Source organism: Spermophilus citellus (genome assembly GCF_964194105.1).
Source record: "Spermophilus citellus genome assembly, chromosome: 7".
Classification (NCBI taxonomy): Eukaryota; Metazoa; Chordata; class Mammalia; order Rodentia; family Sciuridae; genus Spermophilus; species Spermophilus citellus.
In genome coordinates, this window is record NC_138188.1 from 31,136,208 (window position 1) to 31,163,049 (window position 26,842).

General features: G+C 40.6%; 1 protein-coding gene and 1 pseudogene across 5 annotated transcripts in view; one reads left to right on the forward strand and one right to left on the reverse strand.

Moving 5' to 3' along the window:
* TMEM108 (transmembrane protein 108) overlaps positions 1–26,842 on the forward strand; it is a 303,875-nt gene that overhangs the window by 138,602 nt on the left and 138,431 nt on the right. For 2 of the 4 annotated variants that reach the window (XM_081300783.1, XM_081300785.1), the window contains exon 3: positions 25,901–25,986. In XM_081300783.1, coding sequence (XP_081156909.1) covers positions 25,947–25,986 — 40 coding nt within the window. In that variant the 5' untranslated portion in view covers positions 25,901–25,946. The remainder of the gene's footprint in view (positions 1–25,900; positions 25,987–26,842) is intronic. The other 2 variants (XM_081300784.1, XM_081300786.1) reach the window with 1 other exon arrangement.
* Positions 14,218–14,772, reverse strand: LOC308653594 (myosin regulatory light polypeptide 9-like; annotated as a pseudogene). Its single transcript has one exon. The product of its transcript is annotated as a myosin regulatory light polypeptide 9-like (transcript).

Below are 26,842 nucleotides of genomic sequence, written 5' to 3' on the forward strand. Positions count from 1 at the left end.
TCCACATAGCGGGAGGTATTTTCTCATTCTTCTTGGCTCCCAACTCAGGCCAGGTTTTACAAAAATAACCCCCAAGGAAGCTGTCTGTGAAAATCAGTGCCTGGGAAAAGAGTTTTCCTCCTCCTTTCCCCACCAGCTGGCTTTCAAGGACCTAACTAACTTTGAAATGCAAAGGCCTCTCCAAAGCCCTTGGGTTAGTCTTTCTTATCACACTCTGCTTCTGCTGTCATATCCCCCGCCTGAAAATTTGTTTCCAGAAATTTTGCTGAGAGTCTATGAACAATTATGGTAAGGGTCTCTGGAGAAGCTTAATTAAGATTTTCTGTGGAGGAGGGGGTGCTACTACAAAGCAAACGCATCCCTTTGTTCCAGGTGGAAAGAGAAAAGGACAAGGGGTTGATAAGAAAGACTGACCCAGAAATCTCAAGTGGACTTCCCTTTATATCTCTTTAGCAGAATAGTGTTTCCCCTAACTGCAGGGGAGACTGGGAGGTTAAGATTTGGGTCAGCGGCTTCTCCAGGCTTAACCAAAATTGGATTTTGTTAGTAAAAGGAAATTGAGAGAATGGCTTTTGGTAAAACTAATAATGTCTTCCACAGTAATCAATAACAAAAATAAAATAATGAAGGCATATGTGTATCCATAGATAACAGAATGATCTAACACAGAAGGTTACATAACCATATTAATTATAATTTGGTCAGGAAACAGAAGCCACTCCAGATACGAAGAATGGAAAACTCTTATTAATTTTTATTGATAGCATTATGGTTATACATAATATTGGGGTTCACTGTGATATATTCATACATCACATAACACATTTTGATTTCACACATCCATCCCCATCTTCTGCTCCTCTACTACTGGGCTTGTTTTCCTTCTATTATTATCATGAACCACCACCCCCACCCCTCCCCTCCACCACCTTGTTTCCACATATGAGAGAAAACATACAGCCCTTGACTTGCTGTGTCTGGCTTATTTCAATCAGCATGATGATCTCTAGTTCCATCCATTCGGGAGACATTTTCATACAGGGGATTAAAGGTATTTTGTTCTTGTTCGCCATCCTGGGGATTGAACTCAGGGGTACTCTATGTCACTGAGCTACATCCCCAACCCTTTCTATTTTATTTGGAGACAGGGTCTTGCTAAGTTGCCCAGGCTGGCCTTGAACTTTCAATCCTTCTCCCTTAGCCTCCACAGTCACTGGGATTACAGGCATTGCTACCATGCCTAGTAAATTAAAGGTTTACATAGCCTTTGGAAGGTGGGGCAAGGGAAGGTCAGGAAGGCTTGGATCCTCCCAAAGCAGGGTCTGTGGTCAGGACTTACAAGCTGGGAGCTTAACTGAAAGATGATCCCAGGGAACAACATGATCTCATGTTCCAGAGGCTGCGCTGTGGAAGTAGAAACTTGATTCTATCAGACTCTAATGAGAAGCATACAGGTATCTTCCAGAATGGTCTCCCCAAAGTGTGAAAGGTTGGAGGGTTTTTATGTTAGCTCCCAAGAATGGCCCTCACCTCAGGAATATGAGCTCTGCCTTTCCAAGCTGCACACATGTACGTGGGCTCAACCAATTCCCGTGGCATCTGCAGTGTTGGAGGAACCTAGAACAGAGAGTGGAAATGAGTAGTTGCACCTGAACTTGAGCTAGGACACTGCCAGCATGATGTGAGCTGAAGTGTATACAGAACTGTGTGGTCATGGCTGAAATCAGAGGTGAAGCCAAGAGGACAGGAGCCAGGACACAGAGTTATCTGCTACGGCAAATTTGAGAAACTCGAACATGAAAGAGTCATAGAGGAACAGCCTGTAGCCCCATGGGTGGTTCTCTGGGGGATACTTAGGATCCTCTGGCAAAACCCTCTATCTCTTGCCCACCACAGTCCCTCGGCTGGTACTAGAGAATGATGATTTATCTTGCAGGTCACACGGGTGTTTCTGATGGGAGATCCAATGGGAATCCTGATGGCAAGAGCCTCTCCACAAAGCAGTTTCTAGGCTTCACGCCCCTGAAGTGCAGGGGAGAACTCAGAAGGAGAGGAACCATCCTAAATATCGATAAATGATATCTGACCCACCAGAAACTGATGAATTACTTATGAAGATTTAATAAACACATCTATAACCTGTTTGAATCATTTCCAATGTGCCTTGCTGGTGAGGGAGCCGTGGCCACCCTGAGGTTAGGGCATCTGTGGGCAGGGCCAAATGCACTTCACCTGGTACTGGATAGATGAGGCCAACAGGAGTCCACTCTTCACATTGACTCATAGCTCAGGGATGAGGGTTCTGTGCACCATGAAGGACTCATGGGGGTCATACTTGGGGGTGGCATGAGCACTCAGGTTTTATACTATCAAGAGGGGACGGGTGTTCCTGGTTCCCTTGGGAGGACATGATACTTGTATGAATAATTCCACTGGCTGCTCCCTGTGATAAGGACTGTTTGACGGAGGGGACCTTATCCATGAAGCACCGTAAGGAAGGGAACTTGTGATTAGGCCATTTGAGCCTTTCTGGAATTTATCAGATGTCAAAGCAGTGCCTAATATTAAGCCTTCATTTTAGGCCTTACACCACATACGTGACCAGCAATCTTCACTAGTCTGGGTGGAAAAGAAAAGGCACGTCTTTTTTAAAAATAATTAAGATCAAATGTCTCTCATTTAAGCATCTCATTTTTGCAAGGCAGCCCTTTCTTCTGATGATTTCCTCTCTTTGGTGGCAAGCCTAGGAACGTCAAGGCGTAACTCCATCCCGAGGGTCAGTCTTTGATTTAGTGCCCCCCCTAGAAAGCAGGGGCTGGCTGTTAGCATTAGGAAATATTTGAATGAATGAAAACAGTTGAATGACCCAGAAAGCAAACTCAGCCAAGAGAGAGAAGCTCTTCACTGCATTGGATTCTGTGGGTACTCGCCCCTGGCTGGCTGTCCATCAGTCCCTCTCCCACTGATCCTAGTGTACATTGGAAACTCAGTTCTCTTCATCTCAGCAGCTACTGCCACAGCCTTTAGCAGGTTGAAGGGGAAAATGCAAAGAACCCAGAGCCTAGGAAGCCTTGCCCAGCCCATGTGCTCTTACCTGAATCACTTCCTGGGTCAGGAGTCATAGGTAAGGTTTTCTGCATTCCAAGCACATCGCTGTTTTATGTTCTTGTTTTCCTTCCACACACATGTTTTCCCCCATCCTCTACTGACCATCCTGTTCAATAGGGTAGTCACCAGCCACATGGAGCTGTTTAAAGTTAAATTATTTAAAATTTAAAGTTTAGTTCCTCCATTAAACTAGCCACGTTTTTAAGTGCTCAATAGCCATCTGTCACATGTAGCTGCTATAGTAGATAGCACAACTTATAGAACACTTCCACCATCCCAAAAGTTCTGTTGCACAGCACCACCTACATCAATGTTGTAGGATCATTCATTTATTTAACCAGTATACCAAACACCGACTGTGTGCCCGACCCTATTTTAAGAACTAGGGATACCCCAGGAGACAAGGCAGACAAGACTTCTGCTTGCATTCTAATTTGCAAAGCTGCAGCTACATGTCAATGTGTATCAGTGGCTGAAGGAGGGGCAGCACTGGCAAACAGATGGCTGATTGTTTTTTAACTTCCTCGTCCATCCTGAGTCTGATTTCTTGAGGCATAGCTCATTTTCCCCCCCAGCTTGTAGATCTCCAAGTTTTAGACTGCTGATTTGCAAAGCAGAGATGGCGTACATATTTGATTTACCTTTAAGTATTGACTGTCATTGTTAAGTCTTTTAGGTAGCTTCTGGATGAGAGGTTTATTTGATAGTTGTTGTTCTAGGATTTAATCATTTAAATCAATTCTGGCTGCCTGTGTTTAGAATTTCAATTTGATGGAAGGTCTTGTTCTGGTTGTGTTACCACAACAGAGACGAGAAATACATTGCAGGCACTCTTGTTGGGTTTATTCCTATAAAACCTGTGTTTTGACCCCTGTTCCATTGGGATTACTTATACGGCATCAACATTACTAGCTTGGGAAGCTGAATCATGGGTAGGTATGGTGTTTCTAAATTAGCCATTAGAATTCAGATACACCACACTGAACGCTTTCAACAAGAACCATGAAGGCCAATACCACCAATCCATTTGAACAGGAAAATTGTAAACATCTCCCCTATCGGTGAACTGACAAAATATAGTATATTTGCAGGGACTTTGATGATAGCTCATTCTTTTCCAGCTACCTCTTTTCTCATTTTATTGGCCCTTAAAGATGGGACTGATTTGTCCAAGGACAGTGGTTTGATGAAACCCTGCCATACCATTAGAAATGGAGTCCATACATTCACGTGCACCAGGCAGGGGTTCTCAACTTTAGCATGCATCCTGGAGAGCTTGTTGAAGCACGGATTGCTGGGCCCTGCCCCCAGGGTTTCTGGTTCAGTGGGTCCAGGTAGGACCTGAGAATCTGCATTTCTAGCAGGTACAGGGTGCTGCTAATGGTATGAGGACCACACTTTTGAGAGCCCCTGTTATAAGCCATGTGATTACACTATTGTGAAGTTCATGAGAGCCAGCTGACACAGTCAGCCAGTCTGGAGGTCTCAGGATCCAAGCTGCACCTGTCTCATCTATCCAGGTCTGAACTTGGGTTTGGCACCACCTAGTGGTGGCTGTGTAATGCTGTGTAATCATCATGGGGATTCTGTGTCCTGAAGCTGGTTGGGGTTTCTGGGACACTCTCTACAGCTCTCTCATGGTTAGCAGGTGTTTGCTTTGTTATATTGATCTGAGAAGATTGAGTTTTAGGGATCCAGCCTCCATCCTTAGCTTTCTGCTGCTTCTCTACTGGTCTTGCCCTCTCCTGCACATATCCTGCTCCCCCCGCAGATGAGAACTTTAGCCCAACTCTCTCAGAAGCTGGAGAGACAATGCCTTTATATCCAGAATGGAACCATTGAGAAACGTTATAGCAGCCAGCAGTACATCTTCTGTTATTTAATGTACTCACACTGTTGCCTTACTGACCTACCTCTGTGCTTTGTACACTTTTCCATCTCTACCTGTCAAAATCCTTTTTTTTTGCTGGGGGAGGGGGTAGGTATACTGGGGATTTAACCCAGGGGCAATTTACCACTGATCTGTATCCTCAGCCTTTTTTTTTTTTTTTTTTTGAAACAGAGTCTCACAAAATTACTTAAGGCCTCGCTAATTACTGAGGATGCCTTGAAGTTGCAATCCTCCTGCCTCAGCCTCCCGAGATGCTGGGATTACAGGCATGCACCCCAACATGTGGCTCAAATCTGTATTTATTAATTTCTAAACCTTAGCTCAAATTCATTCTCCTTCAAAAACAGTGTCCTACCACTCTCTAGAAAATACCTTCTGTTATGGTTTAGATATGAAGTGTCCATAAAAGCTCATGTGAAAAACAATTCAAGAATGTTCAGAGGTGAAATGATCAGGTTGTGAGAGCTTTGGCCTCGGTTGATGAAGCCACTAGTGGGGATTAACTGCTGGTAACTGGATGGTGCCGTGTGGCAGGAGGAGGAAGTTCGCCAGGGCTGTGACTTTGGGGTTTATATTTTGTCCCTGGTGAGTGGAACTCTGCTTCCTGGCTGTCATGAACTCCATCACTCCCTTCTGCCATGATATTCTGCCTTACCTCTTGGGCCCAGAGGTGTGGAGTCAGCCAACCATGGACTGAACCTGTGAAACCATGAGCCAATGAACTTTTTATCCTCTAGGTTGTTCTTGTCGGGTCTTTTAGTCACAGCAATGAAAAGCTGACTAAAACACCATCCTTCCTTCCTCAGAAAGGGACACAACCTGTTCATTATACCTCCACTGCCTTCCAGACTCTGCGTGGATGTGTTGTGTTGTTTAAGTCTCAAAACAACCTTGCAGGGCTAGGATTATGGCTCAGTGGTACAGCACTTGCCTAGCATGAGTGAGGTCCTGGGTTTGATTCTCAGCACCATGTATAAATAAATGAATAAAATAAAGGTCCATCAACAATAATACATATAATATGCTATATAATATATAAATATATGTTATATAATATATAAATATATGTGTATAATATATAAATATATGTTGTATAATATATAAATATATGTTGTATAATATATAAATATATGTTCTACAACATATAAATATATGTTGTATAATATATAAATGTATGTTATATAATATATAAATGTATGCTATATAATATATAAATATATGTTATGTTATATAATTATATATATATATATATATATATATATATATATATAATTTTTTTTAAACAGCCTTGCAGCATGTGCTTTGTACCTGTTTTACAAATAGGAATGCTGACTCTCCTGAAGGTTGGCATATTTTCTAGTTTTCATAAGTTCCAATATTAGTTGTCTAACACAGGTAGTGGGGGCAAAGCTGGCAGTAGAGTGATTTTTTGACAAAATATTCTCTTCCCTGCTAAAACATAAACTCTTTGAGGACAAGGGTCTTGTCTCTGGTTTTTTTTCCCTTCAGACCCAGCCCCTGCTACTAGTGGTTGTCACACTGTATTTTTCAAAGCCATTGATCTCCTGGCTTACTGTGCGAATTCTGTAGCTTCCCGCCCTGCTTCTCTCTGCATACTTGGCTCTGGTCCCTGGTGGGGAAGGGGATGCCTTCAGTAGAGCTGTCCCCCTGCCCCACGGTCCCAGTCAGAATATGCAGCCTCAGTCTCTTTCTCCCATGGTGCAGTTTTGGGGGAATGGAGTGCTCCGCAGCCCTTCAGAACGAGCAATTTGGAGCAGATTGGTTTCAGCTTCGTGCCTGGCTGTCAGTCTGCAAGCCTGCTCCAGCTTCCCACACCCTCTTCACTCCCCTGAACCTCATCTCCTCCCCCATTCAGTCATTATCACCTCACTCTTGCAGACATCCCTATGAGTCAGGAAATCGAAACAGTGAGAGGTTTATCAAAGTCAGAGACTAGGTGAGAAACCACCAAGGAGTTTTAAACTGGCGTTGCTTAAAACTGGAACTGCATGACAGGCCGTGGATCTAAATATTTAAGAAACACTGACTCACTCCTTTTTCTGTTTTGAATATAACTTGCAAATGTGGTTTCATTTTTCATCCTACTTCTCTCGTGAAACTGCCACTTTCAGGAGAGAGAATGAGTGGGCCTGGCCTCACTGTGGCTTTGATTCTCTCGGGGGCTGGTGCTCCACCAGACTGCACAGCAATATCACCTGGAGGCTTCCCTTGGGATTGATTTCCTTGATCCCAAGGTGGGCATGGCATAGGCCTTGGCATATTCCTCCTGTGTGCTAATGGTCTTCATTAGGTTCTTGGTTTCCAAACCTGGCTCATCATTATAGCAGTCTGGGGAGCCTTTTAAAATTGTCTCATCCCCAAACCTGGGAATTAAAATTCCTGAGGAAAAGACCTAGGAATCAATTTTTAAAATAGAATTTGACCATCAACTAGCTTTGGGTACCATCAGTCTTTGGGCTTCTAGATGGTTCTAGCCCTTCCAGTTGTCAAAACAAGGTAGACTAATCAACATGATCATTTAAAGCTACTTAAGTTCTTCACAGATGAGGCCAAATATATAACTTTTTTTCCATGCTCCTGAAGCAAGGCAGAAAAATGAGGCTCATCAGAAATGCATGAAATGTCATGAACTTCATGAAATTGAGCTTTTCTACAGAATCTAACTTGTGCTTACTCCATACTCCCAGGGAATGGCTGTATCTGATGGCCCACGTCACTCTCACCCATTTTTTTCCCACTTAGTTATAATTTTTAGCCCAGCTATGTGTTCAGCAGACCACCCGCCTTACAGGACCACTTGAGTCTAATTCTAAAGTTTCAAAGATTAAAACAGAATCACAAGTGAAAACTATCTCCCTAGTAACTCAAGAATTAAGGAGTCCTTCAAGTAGGATGAGAGGCACTGAGGAAGGGGAACATTAAAAGAAAGGGGTTTGAGGTTAAAAGTCAGATTAAAATTGATCAATGACTGTGATATTGTCAGTAACTGCACATATTCAAAGGCACTGCCTCTTCAGAGCAGGCTTCCTGGATTTACATGTTCCTCTCACAGGTACAGCATTCTGGTAAGAGTCTTGCCCATTTCCTATGGCCTCACCCCCATTTTTGCTATAAAAACATCAACACATCTCTCAAAGACATGTGCCTACCACTCAAAGGAAATGCATGTGTTTTTAGGTCCCCAGATTCCGTTTTTGAAGTTATTTTTCAAGCCCTGTGAAAAGAAAAAGAAAAAAAGGAACGCATTTCCTGTGGACAAGAATATATCTCTTTCATAAGTACTGCAGTCAAAATGATAGAACGTGCTCCTGTAGTATCTGACATCTCCACAATAGCATTTAATTCCCTGACCTCAATATTCAGTCTTTAACACCAAAACCATAAGAGAGGAAGTGTGATACATATTCTTCACCTCCCACGAGCACCTTCCTGTCTCCTCAAATGAGATAAATGGTCCTAATACACTTTAATTCTGGAAGAAGGAGGCCTATGTCATTCTAATAAGCCTCAAACGCCTGGTATTATTTTTACACCATTGTGGTTCCACTGGTTGTGGACACAAAACTCTCTCTCTCCCAGCAAATGCAAATAGACAGCCAATTCTCAGTCCTTCAGCAGAATTCACATTGATTGATTCCCTTTTGTAGGATTTTTCCTTAGCAGGAGACAGAACAGTTTTTGCCCTTCTGTTTGCAATTCAACATCTCAATGGATCCGACAACCTTCTCTTTGATCTTCCATTTTTCCAATAAGGAAACATGAAGGGAACAAGAGGAAAAGAACTCTGTTGGAGGTATTTTCTTGCCTTTAAAGTGAGCCTGGAATGGTGGGTGGTGCATGCCTACAATCCCAGTGACCGGGCAGGCTGAGGCAGAAGGATCTCAAGTTTGAGGTCAACCTGGGCCACTTAGCAAGATTCTGTCTCAAAAAAAAAAAAGGGCCTTGGATGTTAGCTCAGTTGTAAAGTACCCCTGGGTTCCATCCTCCAGCCCTGGGATAATTCGAAGAATATGTTTTCCTTCCATTTTCCCAGTTCTGTCCTCAAATAACCAAAAGCAGCATATACCATTAGCTCAGGAAAAAGAAAGAAACATACAATGTACCAGGTACACAATAGGCACTTTAATTCATTTAATTCTCTAAGAAATCCTCTAATTTAAGCATTAGTCCTATTTATAGATGAGAAAGTTGTGGCTCAGAGAAATGAGGTGACTTTCTTAAGGACACACAGCCAAGCTACTAAGCCAGGAGCCTGTCTTTTCTATCTACCCTACCCCTACCTTGGTGCCTGTGAAACTCATTGAGATGCCTTCCCTGAATTACAATGTAACACAGCAACCCTAGCTTCTACTGTGGGAAGATAAGAAGCAGCCACAAGAGAACATTCTGTTCCTGTTCTTTTTTTTTTTTTTTTTTTTTTTTTGGTATATTCTATACAACTGCTGCTGAGAATACTATTGATTATCAAAAGATCTAACAATCTTTTCTTAGATATTAGTGTCAGAAGTTTGTATTTATGAACAAAATTAAAATGCATTTCTGTTTATACAGCCAGAAATAAATCATACTGTCCTTTTCTTTAATATTTTTTTTTTAGTTGTAGAGAGACACACTACCTTTATTTATTTGTATGTGGTGCTGAGGATCCAACCCAGTGCCTCATGTATGCAAGGCAAGCACTCTACCATTGAGCCCCAGCCACAGTCCCTGATACTGTTCTTTTTATCTTTATTTTTAGGAACCCCCAAGGGAAGTGTATTGTTCCATTCCACTCTAGGGTGAAATTAAGTTCTCCTTTCTCCACATAATTTTGAATCACCCTTTCTGAATGCATTATTGTGTGTTGACATATGATAATTCTATTGCATAAGTTTTATCTACCTGTAAGCTACATCAGGTTCTTTTCAAAGAACACAGAGGTGTAAAATACAAATAAGATCATAAATAGCATTCAGTTTGCATCCCAAAGAGGAATTTATAAATCCAATTTAAATAAGATACTAGATTGAATAAAAGGGGATACTTGGAGAATAGTCTGAAAATCCTTGGTTCATTTCTGACTCAGGAGAACTGAGGTCTGGCCTGGTCTGTCAACTCCTGTCGGGTGCCACTTGCTAACTTGCACTGAGCACTTACTGGCTTAACTGGGGCCAGGCACTCGGCCAAGTGCATTACATGCTTTGTCTGAGTCTTTGCGGCAAGCCTATCTAAGTACCATATTTATCCCTTCTATGAAGAAAACAAAAAGGAAGAAAGAAAGAAAAATAAATCCAAGAATCAGAGACATCAAGAACTAGCTCAAGGGCACATAGATTTGTCAAGGTCAGTTTGACCTTGACATCATGGTGTCCTTGTGCTCACGCATAACACAGAGGAGAATGTGCCTCTCTAGACTTCCGTGACACTGGTCACTTCAGTCCTTCCCCCTGCCCTTTAAGAAGCTAGATCCAAGGTTTACATGTCCATCAGCTCTCCCATCTCCCTCGTTATTTTCTACAGCCTCTCTATACAGCACATTGGCCACCGGCTTGGCCAGCTCTTCCCTTGTCCTGGGGAGACGCAGGGCCATTCCTGTTTCACCTGAGCTCTCCCATTGGTCTTGGTGGATTTTTCTCTATAAAGCATCCTGCAACCTTCTGTGCTTAGGAAACCAGAGAGCGAGTCAGAACTATGTTCAGGAGCCATTTTTAATAGAAAACCAGCAAAAAATGGAAAAGATATGGTCATAAATAACCATGGATGGGGCACTTATATACAATATGAGAGCTGCTACAGGAGGCAGAGCACTGCTTTGTTAATCTTCACCTGGGGGGTGTGGGCTCAGGGTGGCTAAATTTTTTGCCACTTTGCATGTTAAACAATGACTATTGAAAGCCCCCCCCCTTTTTAAATGTGAATGGGATTCTTTCCCTCTGGATTTCTATTTTGGAGAGTTTGCTGTTAGTATGCAGAAAGGCTACTGAATCTTTGTTAAAAAATTGCAACTTTACTGATTTCATTTATCAATTCTGATAGCGTTTTCAGGAGATCTTAAGGTTTTCTGCATGTAAGACAGTGCATCTGTAGACAGAATCAGTTACCTTCCTTCTTTGCAATGTGCATACATTGTGTTTCTCTCTCTTGCCTAATTGCTCTGATGGGGCTTCCAGTACTGTATCAAGTGGATGTGTTGAGAGTGGGCACCCTTGTTCCTGATCTTGGAGAAAATGCTTTCAACATTTAGTATGGTGGTAGCCGTAGGCTTGTTGTATTTGGCCTTTATTCTTTAAGGTATCCCATTGTATACCTGACTTCTTGCAAGGGTTGTCTTCATTCTGTGGAGTGCAGTTAGGTTTATAGGCTCGCCTACATCGGTGCATCCTTGTATCTTAGATAAATCCCCCTCGATTTTGGCAAATGGTCCTTTTAATATGCTATTGAATGTGGTTTGAATGTATTTTGTGGAGGATTTTTACATCTCTGTTTATCAGGGATGTTGGCTGGTAATTTTCTCTTCCTTTGGTATCCTAGTCTGCCTTGAGTATCATAAAATTAGTTTGGAAATTTTCCCTTTTCTTTAGTTTTTGGGAAGAGTTTGACTAGGATTGGTATTAGTTCTAAATTAAATGTTTGAAGTACATTATGGCTTACATCTTTTCTGTGTCACCAAGAGACTCATGTGTGAGACAATGCAAGAAGGTAGAGGAGAAATGATTGGGTTATAAGAGCCTTAACCCAATCAGTGAATTAGTTGCCTGATCCGGATTAACTGGGTGGTAACTGAGGTGGTAGGTGTGGCTGGAGGAGGTGGGTCCCCAGGGCTTGCCTTTGGGTATATATTTTTATCTGGTGAGTGGTCCTCTTTCTCTGCCTTCTGATCATGATGTGAGCTGATTCCCTCCGCCACATTCTCCTGCCTTGATGTTCAGCCTCCCCTTGAGCCCTGAGGCATGGAGCCAGCCTTGTATGGACCAAGACCTCTGAAACAGTGAGCCCTCAAATAAACTTTTCCTCTCCTACAATTGTGCTGATTGGGTCCTTTAGTCACAGCAGCAAAAAAGCTGACTACAACAGAGTAGAACTTAGAGATGAAGCCGTCAAGTCCTGGCCTGGACATTTCTTTGATGAGGGAGTTTTTATTATGGATTCAATTCGTTACTGATCTGTTCATATGTTCTGTTTCTTTATGATTTGGTCTTGACACTAGGATCCTCTGTATTTCTGTTAACAGGTGTAATGTCTCCTATTTCATGTCCCATTTTATTTGAGTTTTCCTTTTTTCTTAGAATAGATAAAGTTTTGTCACTCTTATTTATCTTTTAAAAAATACCTTAGTTTCATTGACTTTTTCTATTATTTTTCTATTCATTTATTTTTTTTCTGATCTTTGTTATTTCCTTCCCTATGCTAACCTTGTGATTGTTTACTCTTTTTCTAGTTCTTTAAGGTATGGTGTTAGGTTGTTTATTTGAGAGCATTCTCCAATTCTGATGTAGGCATTGATTGCTGTAAATCTTTTTTATTAAAACATATTAATTGTACATATTAATGGGTTTCAATATAATATTTCCAAACATGCATAAAGCATGTACTTATCAAACCCAGCCTCCCTTTTTCCACCATACCCCTCACATACCCTTCAAAAAAATCTGTAGGAATTACTATTCTACTTTCAAATCGACATTTTTTTTAGCTTCCACATGAGTACATGAAGTATTTGTCTTTCCATGTCTGGCTTATTTCACTTAACTTAATGTCCTCTAGTTCCATCCATTTTACTGCAAATGACAGGTTGTCATTCTTTTTTATGACCACATAATATTACACTGTGTATAAGTACCAAAGTTTTCTTTATCCACCTGTCTCATGATGGGAACCTAGACTGATTCCAAATCTTATCTATTATCAATAGTGGTGCAATAAACATAGGTACCTGGGTTGTCTTTGATATGCTGATTTCATTAACTTTGGCTAGATACCCAGAAGTGGAATAGTTGGAGCTTAAGGTAGATATATTTTTACTTGATTAAAAAAAACTCCTTACTCTTCTACATAATGGCTGTACTAATTTACGTTCCCACCAATGGTATATAATAGTTCCTTTTTCTCCACATCCTTACCAGATTTCATTAATTTCGTTATTATTGTTTTGGTAATAGCCATTCTAACTAGATGGTATCTTGTAGTTTTGATATGCATTTAATATTGGCTGATCATTTGCATTTCCTTCCTTCCTTCCTTCCTTCCTTCCTTCCTTCCTTCCTTCCTTCCTTCCTTCAGTGTGTATCCAGCTCATTTTCTCACTTAATTGGTTCACCTTGGTTTTGTTAATATTTTTGTGTTCTTTATATATTCTGGATATTAACCCGCTGTTAGATGAGTAGCTGGCAAAGATAAATTCTTGTTCTGTGGTTTATCTCTTCATTCCATTAATTGTTTGCATTGCTCTGCAGAACCTTTTTGGTTGGACAGAATCCTCTTGGTCAATTTTGGCTTTTCTTTCCTTTGCTTTTGGAGTTCTATTCAGGACATAATTGCCGTGTCAGTATCTTGAAGTATTTCCCCCTTGTGTTTTCCTCTAGTGGTTTCAGGTTTTACTTTAATAAAGTCTTTTAATTATTTCGGGTGGATTTTTGTAACTAGGGAGGGATAGGGGTCTTGTGTGTATGGATATCCAGTTTTCCCAGTGCTATTTATTGAAGAGGGCTGTCCTTTCTTTTTTATTTTATCATAAAGTTTAATCATGGTTCAGAAAAAAATTGAGTGAATAACTTTCTCTGAAAAAAATATATTGACTCTTGGGGCTGGGGATGTGGCTCAAGTGGTAGCGCTCTCGCCTGGCATGCGTGTGGCCCGGTTCGATCCTCAGCACCACATACCAACAAAGATGTTGTGTCCACCGAGAACTAAAAAATAAATATTAAAAACTTCTCTCTCTCTCTTTCTCTCTCTCTCTCAAAAAAAAATATTGACTCTTTGTAGAGTGCAGTTATTGGGGGTGAGGGCAATGGTAACTTAAATTACCCTATTTTCTTTTCTGAAAATGACAAAAAGTCCCATTTCCAGTCTGATTATAAAGATACATGAGCCTCAAAGTGGCTGAGAATAAATACAAAACAAGAAAGGCAAAAGTTGTAAAGCTAAAAAGCATGAAATAGGCTCTAAGAGAAAAATTTCAGAAATACCCACAGTGGCAACAAGGAACATTTGGCTGAAGATCTTTTCAGCCATCTTTGTCTTTTGCTCCATGTTTAAGGATGCGTGTGAACTCGATGTAATTGAAATTCCCCTTTTTGTCAATAGGGGCTTCTCTGTACAGCTCATCCACTTCCTCCTCTGTAAACCCATCACCCATGGTGGTCAGCAGCTCTCTCAGGTAATCCTCCTGAATGGTGCCAGTAGCTTCTTCATCAAAGCCAGCAAAAGCATTTCTGATGACATCTTCGGGATCTGTGCCATTTAACTTCTCACCAAATATGGTTGGGGAACATGGCGAAATGGATGGGTCCTGGAGCCTCATTCAGCATGGCATCCAGGGATCCAGTCAGTGGGATTCTTCCCAGTGAGGCAAGCATAGCAGGCAAATCTTCCTTGTCAATGAAACCATCTCTGTTCTGGCCAATCATGTTGAAGGCCTCTTTGGAGTCCTGAATCTGTGATTGGTCAGACATGGCAAACCTATTGGATGTTGTGCATTGAGGGTGCTTCCTGGTGGTCTTGGTCTTTGCCCTTTTGCTCGACATGGTGGTGGTTGAATCCCTACACAGCCACGACAACCAGGCACCTTAGCGAATCCCTGGCTGCCTCTATCACCACCTTTCTACGCCCGAAGAGGCTGTCCTTTATCCAAGGTATGTTTTTGGTGCCTTTGTTGAGAATCAGCTGGTTGTAGATTTATGAGTTTTTCCCTTGAGTTTCTAATGTGTTCTACGGGTCTGTCTGTTTTTATGCCAGTACCATGCTGTTTAGTTACCATGGCTCTGTAGTCATGTCTTAAAATCAGGCACTGTGATGCCTCCAGCTTTATTGTTTTAGCTTAAGATTGCTTTAGTTATTTGAGATCATTTGTTTTTCCACATAAATTTTAGGATTTTGTTTTTCACCTCCACGAAGAATGTCAGTATGTTGATGGGATTGAAAGATTCTGCAGATTTCTTTGGGTAGTATGAACATCTTGATGATATTAATCCCTCCGACCCAAAAACATGAGAGGTCTTTCCATTTGGGGGTTTGTAGCTTCTCAAATTTCTTTCATCAATGTTTTATAATTTTCACAGTAAAAGTCTATCAGCTCTTTAATTAAAAATATTTGTATGTATTTTTATTTATTTTATAGTCATTGTGAATGGGATTGTGTTCATGATTTATTTCTCAGCAAATTTGTTACTGGCATAAAAGAAACTATTGATGTTTGTAGGTTGATTTGGCATCCCACTACTTTTCTGAATTTGGTTGTCAGTGTTCATAGTCTAATGGTGGAGTCTTTAGGTTTTTCTATATAGAGAATCATATCATTTGCAATCAGGATCGATTTGACACCTTCCTTTCTTAATTGTATGCCATTTATTTCTTTTTCTTGCCCAATTGCTCTGGCTAAGACTTCTAGTATTTAATGAATAAGAGCAATGGGAGTTGACTCCCTTATCTTGTCCCTGATCTTAGAGGAAATGATTCCAGCTTTTCCATTCAATATAATGTTGGCTGTGGGTTTCTCACATAGAACCTCTATTATATTGAGGTAATTTGTTCAGAGTCCTGTCATCCATATCTTTCCCAAGATATTTTTTTGATATTATTTCAGTGATTAGATTTTCTATGCCCTTATCCTTTTTCCTCTCACCTTCAGATATTATGAAAATGTATTATTTAATGCTGTCTCACAGGTTTTGAATACCCTTTTCATTTTTTATTCTTTTTCTTAATAGTGTTTTGAGGACTAGGATATTTCAAAAGATATATCTTCAAGTTCAAATATCCCTCCTTCCACTTGATCTAGTCTGTTATTGAGGCTTTCAACTGTATTTTTTATTTGACTTATTAAGCTCTTTCTTTCCAAGGTTTCTGTTTAGTTCTTTTTCCAAATGTCTATCTTTTTGGTGAATTTCTCATTCATATCCTACATCATCTTCCTAGTTTCATTTGACTATTTATCATTCTCTTGGATCTCATTGGGGTTTTTTTTTTAAATAATCGTCCTTTAAATTCTATCTCAGGCATCTCATTCATTTCTATTTATTTGAAATCTCTTGCTAGAGAGTTACTATGTTCTCTTGGAGATACCATATTGCCTCGTTTTTGTTTGTTTTTATTTCTTGTGTTCCTCTGTTGTAATTTGTACATCTGGTAGATAGTTATCTCTACCACGTTTAGGGGGTGGCCTTTGTAGTAAGCAGTTTTCTCCTGAACATACCTCTTGGGGTGTTAGTTTGTTATGCCGTGTTGGCTTCAGCTATCCTTGGGCACTGAAGTAACGTCTCCCCAAAGCTGCTTTGGCTGTAATTAATAGACTTTGGACACAGTGCATGTCATGGCAGAATCAGAATCCCTGTGGCCACACAAGAGTGGAGACACTCTATCAGTTTAGACAGGTGTGATACAGGCAGCAGTGGTGTGGGGTACTCACTGTGTGGCTATTCCTGTATGAGGTTAGTGGCCCCTATCAGGTGATGGGGGTTTCTCAGGCTTCTGATGCTATTAGCAAGGGCCTATGGCACTAGCAACCCCAGCAGTAGTGAGCACTTAAGGCCTTTTATCTTCCAACCAATCAGTGGTACCAACCCAGATTCTTCACGGGGAAGGAGCTGCAGCATCCCTCTGGCACTCACACCCAGTGTTTCGCAGGCATTGTGTGGGGGTGGGCTGTGATCTGGACAGCAGAGTTCCCTCTGCCTCTTCAGAGGCACTGCCTGCTCAATAGTGGGGCCTCAGCCAGAGCTGGGCATGGTTCCTCTTGAGGACCCCCTTTGGTCATGTGTGCCTGGTGATGGGCAACAGGGGGAGTCATGGAATTGTTTAAGCCCCCTCCACCCAATCCTGTGGGTAGGACAGCAGCAGAAACTGTGGTATCCAATCCCTTTTGTAACAGGCAGAGGAAGGACAGCAGGTAATGGGAACTGCCTTGAGAATCTTTTTCAAAGCAAGAACACTATGCAGATTTCAGATTACTTGTGAGTGTCTGCCTTCAGTCCTGGCACTAGTAAGAGTCCACAATACAGTTGGCGGTGCCTTTGGTCTAAAAGGGCAAGTGCCTTGATCTCCTTGTTCTTGAGGGTGGTGCTCTCCATTCTCCATGTGGCAACACCCATCCCCTACAGTGCAGGGCACCCAGAAGGCTTGGGACACAGCTACCCTGCTGGGCCAAGTTGGGTTGGCAAGGCAGTTACACCTTAAGCCAGTATAAGAGGAATGTCTGTACAGTCCCAAAGATGAAAATATGCAGGGGTTTCTGACCTCTAGAACAGCCTAAACTCAGACATTAGCTCCCTTTTCGAGGTGGCTCCTGGCTACAGCAACCTGGGTGTTCACTGGGAGCTGATAGGAGATCCTTTTTCAAAGCAAGGATACTGTGCGGATATCAGGTTACTTATCTAAGCAGGCTGCAAGCCCATGAGGATCATGAAACTTTCTAGCAGCTAGGATTGCCAGCATCTACATGGGTAGAGTTTGATGCAACTGTTTCATCCTTATCCCTGCAAAGGGAGCCAGGTTGGAAGATATTGGGGTATTTTATTTCTATTACTATGCGGTTGTCCCAGATCTCTGAATCTTACAAGGGACTAGTCTCTCTGATTAGTCTCCAGTGTTTCTTCCATGGTCACTTACCTCACTATGAAGCCATATTCCTATCACTTGGATTCCTATTTGTGGAAAGGGAGGTGAGTACTGGGCACTTCTGTTCAGCCAGCTTGACTGAATCTACCTAAACTTTGCCTCAAAGTACTCATGAGTTTTGGTATATTACATGTCCATATTCATTTTTCTCGAGATACTTTTTGATTTCCTTTTAAATTTATTCTTAGACTCATTGTTCAAGAGCATATTGTTTGATTTCCATGTATTTGTGAATTTTCTGAAATGCCTCTTGTTATTGGTTCCTAGTCTAATACCACTGTGGTTAGGACAGATACTGGATGTAATTTCAGTCTTCTTATAATTGTTAGCATTCCTTTTGTGGACTAACCTATGATATGTCTGGAGAAGTCTCCCTGTGGGCTTGAGAAGAATGCATATTCTACTACTGCTGGGTGGACTGTTCTGTATATGTCCATGAGGCCCATTTGGCCTAAGGTAAGGCAGAATATCACAAGGAAAGGGCATCACATCATGTAGGGAAGCTGCTTCCCTCATAGCAACAAGGAAGTGGTGTGGGGCAAGAAACCAAAGGGAAAATATACCCTTCCAGGGCACACCCCCATGACCCACTTCCTCCTCCCACACCCCCCATGCCTACAGCTACCACCCAGTCAGTCATTCAATTAGGGTGGACTGATTTGCATACAGCTCTCATAATCGAATCAGTTTACCTCTGAACATTCCTGTATTAACACAGGAGCTCTTGGGAGACATCTCCTGTCCAAACCATAAAAATTGGCCATCTTTGTCTTTTTTTTTTTAAAGTTCTGGGGTTAAACTAAGTCAGTTTTATCTAAGTCTAACTACCTCTGCTTTCTTTTCATTTCTATTTATAGGAAATATATTTTTCCATCTCTTTGCTTTCAGCCTGTGTTTGTCCTAAAAGTGAAATAGGTCTTTTGTGTTCTTTTTCTTTTAATTCAACCAATTACTGTGTGTCTTTTGATTAGAGAATTTAATTCATTTATCTGAAAATGGTTTGTTTTTTCCCTGTGCTCACACATTGCTCAACACCACACTGCTGTCCACAGAACAGAGATAGGTGGCATGTGTGGGGCTATATTCCCCCCCCCCACATGAAGCATTTCTCCAGGACACCCTGGCTAGGTGTTCTATATTCAGTTCAGTTCTGACCCTGTCTACTTGAAGATCACAAGGTTTTGGACTCATTCCCACAAGGCTTTCCCCTAATTCAGGTGTCAGTCACAACTAATAGGCTGTCACCTGTACGTCTGTACTGTCACCTGTACTAACTGGCTATAAGTTAGGGCTCCCCCTGATACCAGTGTTGAGAATCAGGTTTGAGTTCTGTTCCCCTAGTGTTGAAGATGGAACACCCGAGAAATGCTGAGGCAAGTGCAGAAAAGAAATTTTATTTAAAGGATAGAACATAGACACTCCTCTGCAGTGGAGGGGGTCCAAGCGGATGCCCAAGGGAATAGGGATGTCCCACCCCTTTTATAGACTTCAGATTTCCTTTGTTCTCATGCCCCATCCACCTCTTATCTTACTTATGTGGCCAAAAGGTGGGAAAGGAGCCTTTGGTGGCACAAGAAGGAAGGGAGCAGCCCAGGGGGCATTCATTCATTGACAACTCCTTGCAGGGAGTTGGGGGCAGGTAACCTTGGCAACGGTTGGAGGAGGGGGAAGTGCTCTGAAGGTATCAGCATTTTATTTCCTATGAGTCAGCCCCCATCTTTCTGACCCAGTCATTCATTGCCAGCACTGACTGTCCTTTTGCCCCCTCCTTACCCCTACCCCCTGCTTGGGTTTGATTAATATGCTAGAGCAGCTCACCGAACTCAAGAAGGCACTTTAATTAGATTTTAAATAAATAAGTTTGATAATAAAGGATACATATAAACATCCAGATGAAGAGAGATATATAGTGTGGTCTGAAAGTGTCCCAAGTACAGAAGTTTCAGTCTTCATGGAGTTGCAATAAGTTACCCTTTAAGCATGTATATGATGCCAACCTAGGAACTCTCCAGAGCCTTAGTTCAGGCACCTTTATGGAGACTTCATCACGTAGGCACTTATTTTCTCTGTTTAGAGTGACTCTTCTGTCTCTAGAGAATGGAGAGTGGGGTGGGATGCACCAAGCTTATGATCTTAGCTTGGTCTTTCTGGTGATCAGCTTCCATCCAAGAGGTCACCAAGGGCCACCCCATTAGAGCAAAGGAAACTCCTATCACTCAGAAAATTTCAAATGCTCCTTTCACTTTGGAAATTACACAGGTCTTGGGAGCTCTGCCAGGAACTGGTGCAAAGATCAAATATTAGAATAAGAGATTCTCCTAGCACCCTTGTCTCTCAAGAAATTGCAAGAGCCTTCAGAGCTTTGTGTAAGAGACTATGAACAATATAATTATTTCTTATTACTTCACAGCCTTGTGAGTGCCATTTTATTAATCATTTTCTGGCTGTTTGTAAATTCTTTGTTATTTCTTCTTCTCTTACTGTCTTCCATTGTGAAAACTGATTTTCACTAATGGTATGCTTTGATTTTTTTGATTTTTTTATCTGTTGTATATCTGCTGTAGGCTTCTGTTTTATGGTTACCTCGAGGCTTACATAAAACATCTTATAACAGACTATTTTTACCTGATAACAATTTAACTTTGCATATAAAACCTCTTTACATTTTATCTATTCCATATTTTATGTTTCTATGTCACAATTCACCTTTTTGTACTATGTGTCCCACATCAAAGTATGATAGCTATTGTTTTTAATAGTTTTTTGTCTTTTGACCTTCATACTAAAGATATAAGTGATTTACGTACTACCCTTAATGTATTAAAATATTTTGAATTTGTGTGCATAGTCTTACCTGTAAGTTTTACCAGTAAGTAAGAAGTTTCCATGTTACTAGTTAGTGCTTTTTAAATTTTTTTCCCCAAGCTTGAAAAACTCTCCTTGGCATTTCTTATAAGACAAGTCTGACAGTGATGAACTCCTTTAGCTTTTGTTTGGGAAATTCTTTGTCTTTCACTTCTGAAGAACAGTTTTGCCAGGTACAGTTTTCTTGTTTGGCAGATCTTTTTCTTCAGCCCTTTGAGTATATCATCCCACTCTTAGGCCTGGTCTATAAAGGTTTCTACTGATACATCTGCTGTTAGCCTTATTAGAACTCCCTTCTATTTGGTTGGCTTCTTAACCTTTGCCTTCTTTGCCTCAGAGTCCTCTCTCTGTCTTCCATTTCTGATGTTTCAATTATAGTCTTTTTATAACAAGTCTTATGTAGTTCTGTTAGGATTGACTCTAACTGGAGACCTTTGATCTTCCTGCACTACTTATATCTTCCCAAGATTTGGAAATGTTTCTATTACTTCTTTAATGTTTCTATTACTTCTTCCTTTGTGTCTCATTCTCCTATTTTAGTCCTTGTAATTTGAGTATTTGCTTTCTTTTTGCTTCCCCATAAATTCCATAAGATTTCTTCTTTTTTAAATTTTTTTTTAAGATTTCTTCTTTTCATTCCTTTTCCTTCCCCCCACCATGTATTTTCAAATACTCAATATTTTTTTTTCTCCTGCTCGATCAATTCTACTATTGACACTTGCTGTTGCATTTGTTTTTATTTCATTTGTTATATTTGGAGGCCAAAATGTATTTTGTTTTTATAATTTCATTATATTAAGTTCTCATTTTCATCAGTTATTATTTTCCTGATTTCATTGAGTTATTACTCTGAATTTTCTTAAAGTTCATCAAGCTTCCTGAAAATAATCATTTGAATTCTTGGTTAGGTGGTTAATAAGTCTGCATTTCTTTAGGCTCAGTTACTGGTGCTTTATTTTGTTCCTTTGGTGGTGTCATGTTTCCTTGTTCTTGACCATTGTGACTGTGCATTGGTGTCTGCAAGTTTGCATAAACAAGAGCTTATTCCAGTTCTTGAAGACTGACTTTGTTTGGGAAAGCCCTTCACCAGCCCGTCTAGAGATTCCGGGCAGGCCATCCTCTCTGTGGGAAGGCTGGCTGCTGAAATTCTTGAGCATCCTGGCCTCGTGCCTGGTCCAGGAGGTGGGTGGTCTTGGTTCCTAGGTCCAAGTGGGCCTTGAGTCTGGAACCACTGGGGTGGACCTGTGATTTTGACTGCAGAGGTGGGCCTGGAGTCTGGGTCTGTGAGTGTAGGTTGCTTTGCCTTTACTCCATCCTTTTGGCTGCAAAGCTCTTTATTTTCTTAGGATTTCATTTCAAAAATTAGTTGTTTTTCTTAGAGCATTTAAATTATTTCCTGAGGGACCATACTGATGCAATTAATGTTTACTACTCTATGGTTAAAAAGAGGCTTTTGATGTAATCTAATTGTGGCTCACCATCTATCCAAAACAACACAATTGACCCAAGAGACTCCGTGAAGAAAGCATCATTAGAACAGTGAGTGAGTTCAGTCAGGTCACAAAATGAATAAAAAGAACTCAGTTGTTTTCACATGGAGGAAATTAGAAAATGTAATGAAAACACATTCTATCACAGTAGCAAAAAACAAACATAAAATGCCTAGGAATTAATAAGACTGTGGAACTTAAATAAAGGAAAACCACTACAAAACTACAAAACTCCACAGAAGGACCTAAATAAAGATGAATTTTGAATACATAGTAGGCCATATGGTGCTTCTAATTGAAATAGCCTAGTGTAACCCAGATGATCCTGTGTGTCTCAGATCTACAGGCTTCATTTTTTCTTTGGTAGCTGAATAAAATGACTATATTCCATGCGTTGAAAGTCTATCACTTTTTCAAAAATCTCCAAAACTTTTTTGGAGCTTATTGATCAAAATAAACCACAATTATTTTTTTTTTGTTCTCCTGTTACTTGATTATCCATTTATTAATTCACTCACTGTTTATTTTTATGTACATTTATCGAGTGCTAACCATGTCCTAAGCACTCTTCTTGTTACCCACTGGCCATTGCTTATGACTGCTGGGCTGCCGCCTCTAAGAGATCCTTGTCTTGCCTTGGGACATTGCCCCTGTCAATCACCTATACACAGCTATTTTGTGCAAGACTTTTCTGAGGTTTGAAGGATACTAGAGGTGGGTGAATATTGTGGGAGGGAAGGCATACTGATATAGCATATATGTACAAATAGCATAAATCAAGAATCAACTAGAAATTAAAGTTCACAGGTCACACCCTGTGGGAAGCTTCTCACTTAATGCTTTGTGTTTGGGTCTCACCTGCTGCCATCTTTTGGAATTCCCTCTCCCCATCACTCAGACATCTCCTATTCATCATGTCAGCCCCTGTGATTTCTATACCCTTTGGCCCCTGTTTTAGTCAGCTGTTTCACTGCTGTGACTAAAAGACCCAACCAGAACAACTTTAGAGGAGGAAAAGGTTATTTGGAGGATCACAGTTTCAGAGGTCTCAATCCATAGACAGCAGGCTCCAATGCCCCTCCTCCTCCAGCCAGTTACCACTCAATTAATCCCATCAGGAATTAATTCACTCCAAACCTTCTTGCAATGTCTCACACATGACATTTTGGGGGATACCACGTCTAAACTCTTTCCTAGCATAAGCCTTTGGAAACTCAACTCTTCCTGTTATTTCATAGCTAAAAGCAATTTAGCTGTCTCTCTCATCCTTACTCATATAGATGGGGGCAAGGGTGGTATTAATCTGTGTAACCAAAGAAGTCATTGAGCTATTGTGTTCCCTTCCCTTAGGGAAAAAAATAAAAACACTTCTCACACCCTGGAAAAAAATTTTGTTTTCTCATCTCCAGAGCAACACGTTTTAAAATATTTATTTTTCTGCTCATCACATTTGTATTTTGAAAAATTCAAATCTCTCCCAAGCAAACAGAAGATAATTTGAACCAAAATGCCAATGATTTTTTCCCCCTGAAATTCAATAAAATGATCTTGAAGTTAATTTGGAAGGAAAAAAAATAAACTCAAAGAACAAGATGAATCTTAAAAGGAAGAGGTATAATAGAGGACTAACTCTGGGTTTAATATTAACACTTTTCTAGTGGAAGAATGAGCAAGCAGAGGAAAAAAAAAACAAAATCTACAAACAGACTTAATAATAGGAAATTACTGAGAATGTAATAAGTGAAATAACTCCAGAAGAAAACTCAGGCAAGTATTTATGTAATCTCTCAATAAGGAAGGTTTTTCTAACCAAGGGGGATACATTCTCATTAAAATCATTTAAAAAAAACGGCATGAATAAACCTTAAAACCATTATACTAAGTAAAAGAGCCAGATACAAGAGATCACATAGTACTGAGTACTGGGTTGTCTAGAGTAACTAACATGATCTGTGTTAGGTGGTGACTGAAGGTGGCTGAATAACTTTTGAATATATTACTAACCAGTGAATTATATACCTTAAAGGTTGGATTTTATGATAAGTGAATTAAAAAATTTTAAGATAAATGAGGTCTACTAATGATGTCATAAGAAAACCTGCATGTCAGTAGAGAATAACCAAAGAATATAATTAAAATTTTCCAATGCAAATTAAAGCAATGAGATGGAGTATGTACCTATTTACTGGCCAAGATGAAAAGAAATTATAAATCTCCATCATTTGGTAGAGTATAATCCATTTAACCTATATTACTGGTATTGATGAAGAGAAATGGGCAATGTATTTATTTTGAAAGTCTTAAATTGTGTTCTTGTGTTTCCATTTCTACATCATTTTCTATTTAAAATAAAGTAGTAAAGCAATAGAATCAACACAGAAAAATGTCTGCGGTTATAAAGTAGGAATCAGAAAATGACATGGACCAACAAAGGCACACATTGGGAAGACCAGAGAAATGCACTCCAAAATGAGAGCAAACCATTGCCTCTTAGGGGCAGGATAAAAGATAATTTGTACTCCCTTGTTCATTCTTGTCCATATTCTCTGTTACTCAGAACAGTTCCAGAAGCAAAGGTGTCTCTGGAGAAGGGTGCTCTGAGAAGTTCCGTAGGAGAATGGGGGAACTCAAATCAGGACCAGAGGGTTCCTTGGCTCACCTGACGGAAAAGAATTTTCAGCACACGCCTGTGGGAGGCAACAGACAGAGGTCTATTTAGGAAAGTAGACCCACATTCAAGGGAGAATGAGGGCCATCTAGAGAGTGTGAAATGCATTTGGGGTTCCCAGCTCCTCCTTTAAAGGAAACTCTGTGAAGGGCGGGTATGGGAAACTATGTAGGAATGATTCCTGTCTGGTGATCTCAAGAGGATTTCTAGTGGCCAGGTTAATGTCAGGATGCTCAAGCCGATGTCATCACTATCTGATCAATAGCTAGCACCAGAAAGTCACCTCAGCTATAGGTTCCTCAAGATAGCATATCTCTCTTTGCTTAATCTATTTGTTGAAGTGTTAATTAATAATATTCAAGTAGATTTACAGATTTTCCAGGAATTTGGGAGTAACGGACCTGGAAAGGAGACAGGCTTAGGGAATAACAGGCCTGGAAAAGCATACATAATTTCTCTATTAAATTTTTATTTTCTTGTCCTTCCTTGACATCTCCTTTCTGCTGATTTCTTATTTATTCTATCCTTCCTCAGTCTTTTGCAAATATCCTATGCCTGAAGTGTATTTTTGATCAGGAAATAATTTTTTAAAAGTTGTTTTAGATAATATAACTTCAAGTGTGATGAAACTTTCTTGTTTGAGAGGTGTGTGTGTGTGTGTGTGTGTGTGCGCATGCGCATGCATGCACACACACACACACACACACACACCGTAGCAAGAACAAGATTAGAAAAGAAATTTCTAGTTTCTCCTCTAGATTCTGGAGAGATTCATGAATGTTCCAAAGCCAGATACTCTCTCTAAGTCTCACCATATGAGATGCCTTCAGGACAATTCGTGGTTTCAGGATTTGACCAATCGATGTTGTAAAATGGTCATTTTACAACTTGGACCATCGTAAATTAAACTGTGGTGTATCTCAAGGTTTATTTCTGCTCCAAATACAGGTATATTAGAATTCACTGCCAGGATCACATTACGTGGAGTGCTTTGGATTATTGATGATTTTCTCTGGATGTAACCATTTTCTTCTCCCGTTTTCCTAGACAGAATCATGAATAAACTGGAGGATAAGCAGGACCAGATGATACCATGAAGAGAAGTTTACAGGCCCTCTATTGCCAACTGTTAAGTAAGTTCCAAGTGTGTTTCTTCCTCCTTAGAATAAATATACTAATGTTGCTGCCTGCTGAGTGCTGGAGACTGACCTGTGTTCTGGAGGAAGACCAGGGCTCAGTCAGTGAGAAGGGACAGCAGATTTACCCTCTGCTGCACCTAGATGAAGTATCGAGCATTAATGGATTCCAGTATTTTGAGTGTCTATTGTAACGTGGACCCCGATATAACAATTCTAACATGACATGTTAAGCATCATTAGTTTGAGAATGCGCCTCCAAAACATTCTTGCTCTTGGTTTTGTAGTAGGGTCTTCTGTGTATGATCTTCCTTAGGTCCCTTACAGGGAGGAAATGGTAGATTGTGTTTTCTGGATTTTGTCACATAGAACCCATTAGCATGCAATGACCAATATGGCCTTTGGCTTGGACTGTTTATACATGTTGCATACGATTCTCAGATAATGAGTGGTAGAAATGCGGTTTCTTGGTTTTGTGGTGGAATAAGGAGTGTTTGATTATGATATACTCCTCGTGGGTTTTGGGGAATGTACCACAAAGCGCCATTTGCCGTGTAGTGATTGTACAGCCTTTGGAATTGAACTGTTACTATGCAAATGTACAAGACTGTACCAATTACTGGTTTGGGTGTTCTGATTGATCCACTTGGCACCACAGGCATTTCCCATTCCAAGTCCAACCAAAGGCCCTGAGTTGAAAACTTGGGGTCCGATGCGGTGATAAATGGAGGGCTTGTCTTTCCTAGACTAAGGCAACTCCTTGTTAACTTGTACTGAGAAAATAAAAATGAATAAAATGCAAAGAGATGGAGATGCAAATCACCAGCCCAGTCCGCCCTTAGAATTCAGCACT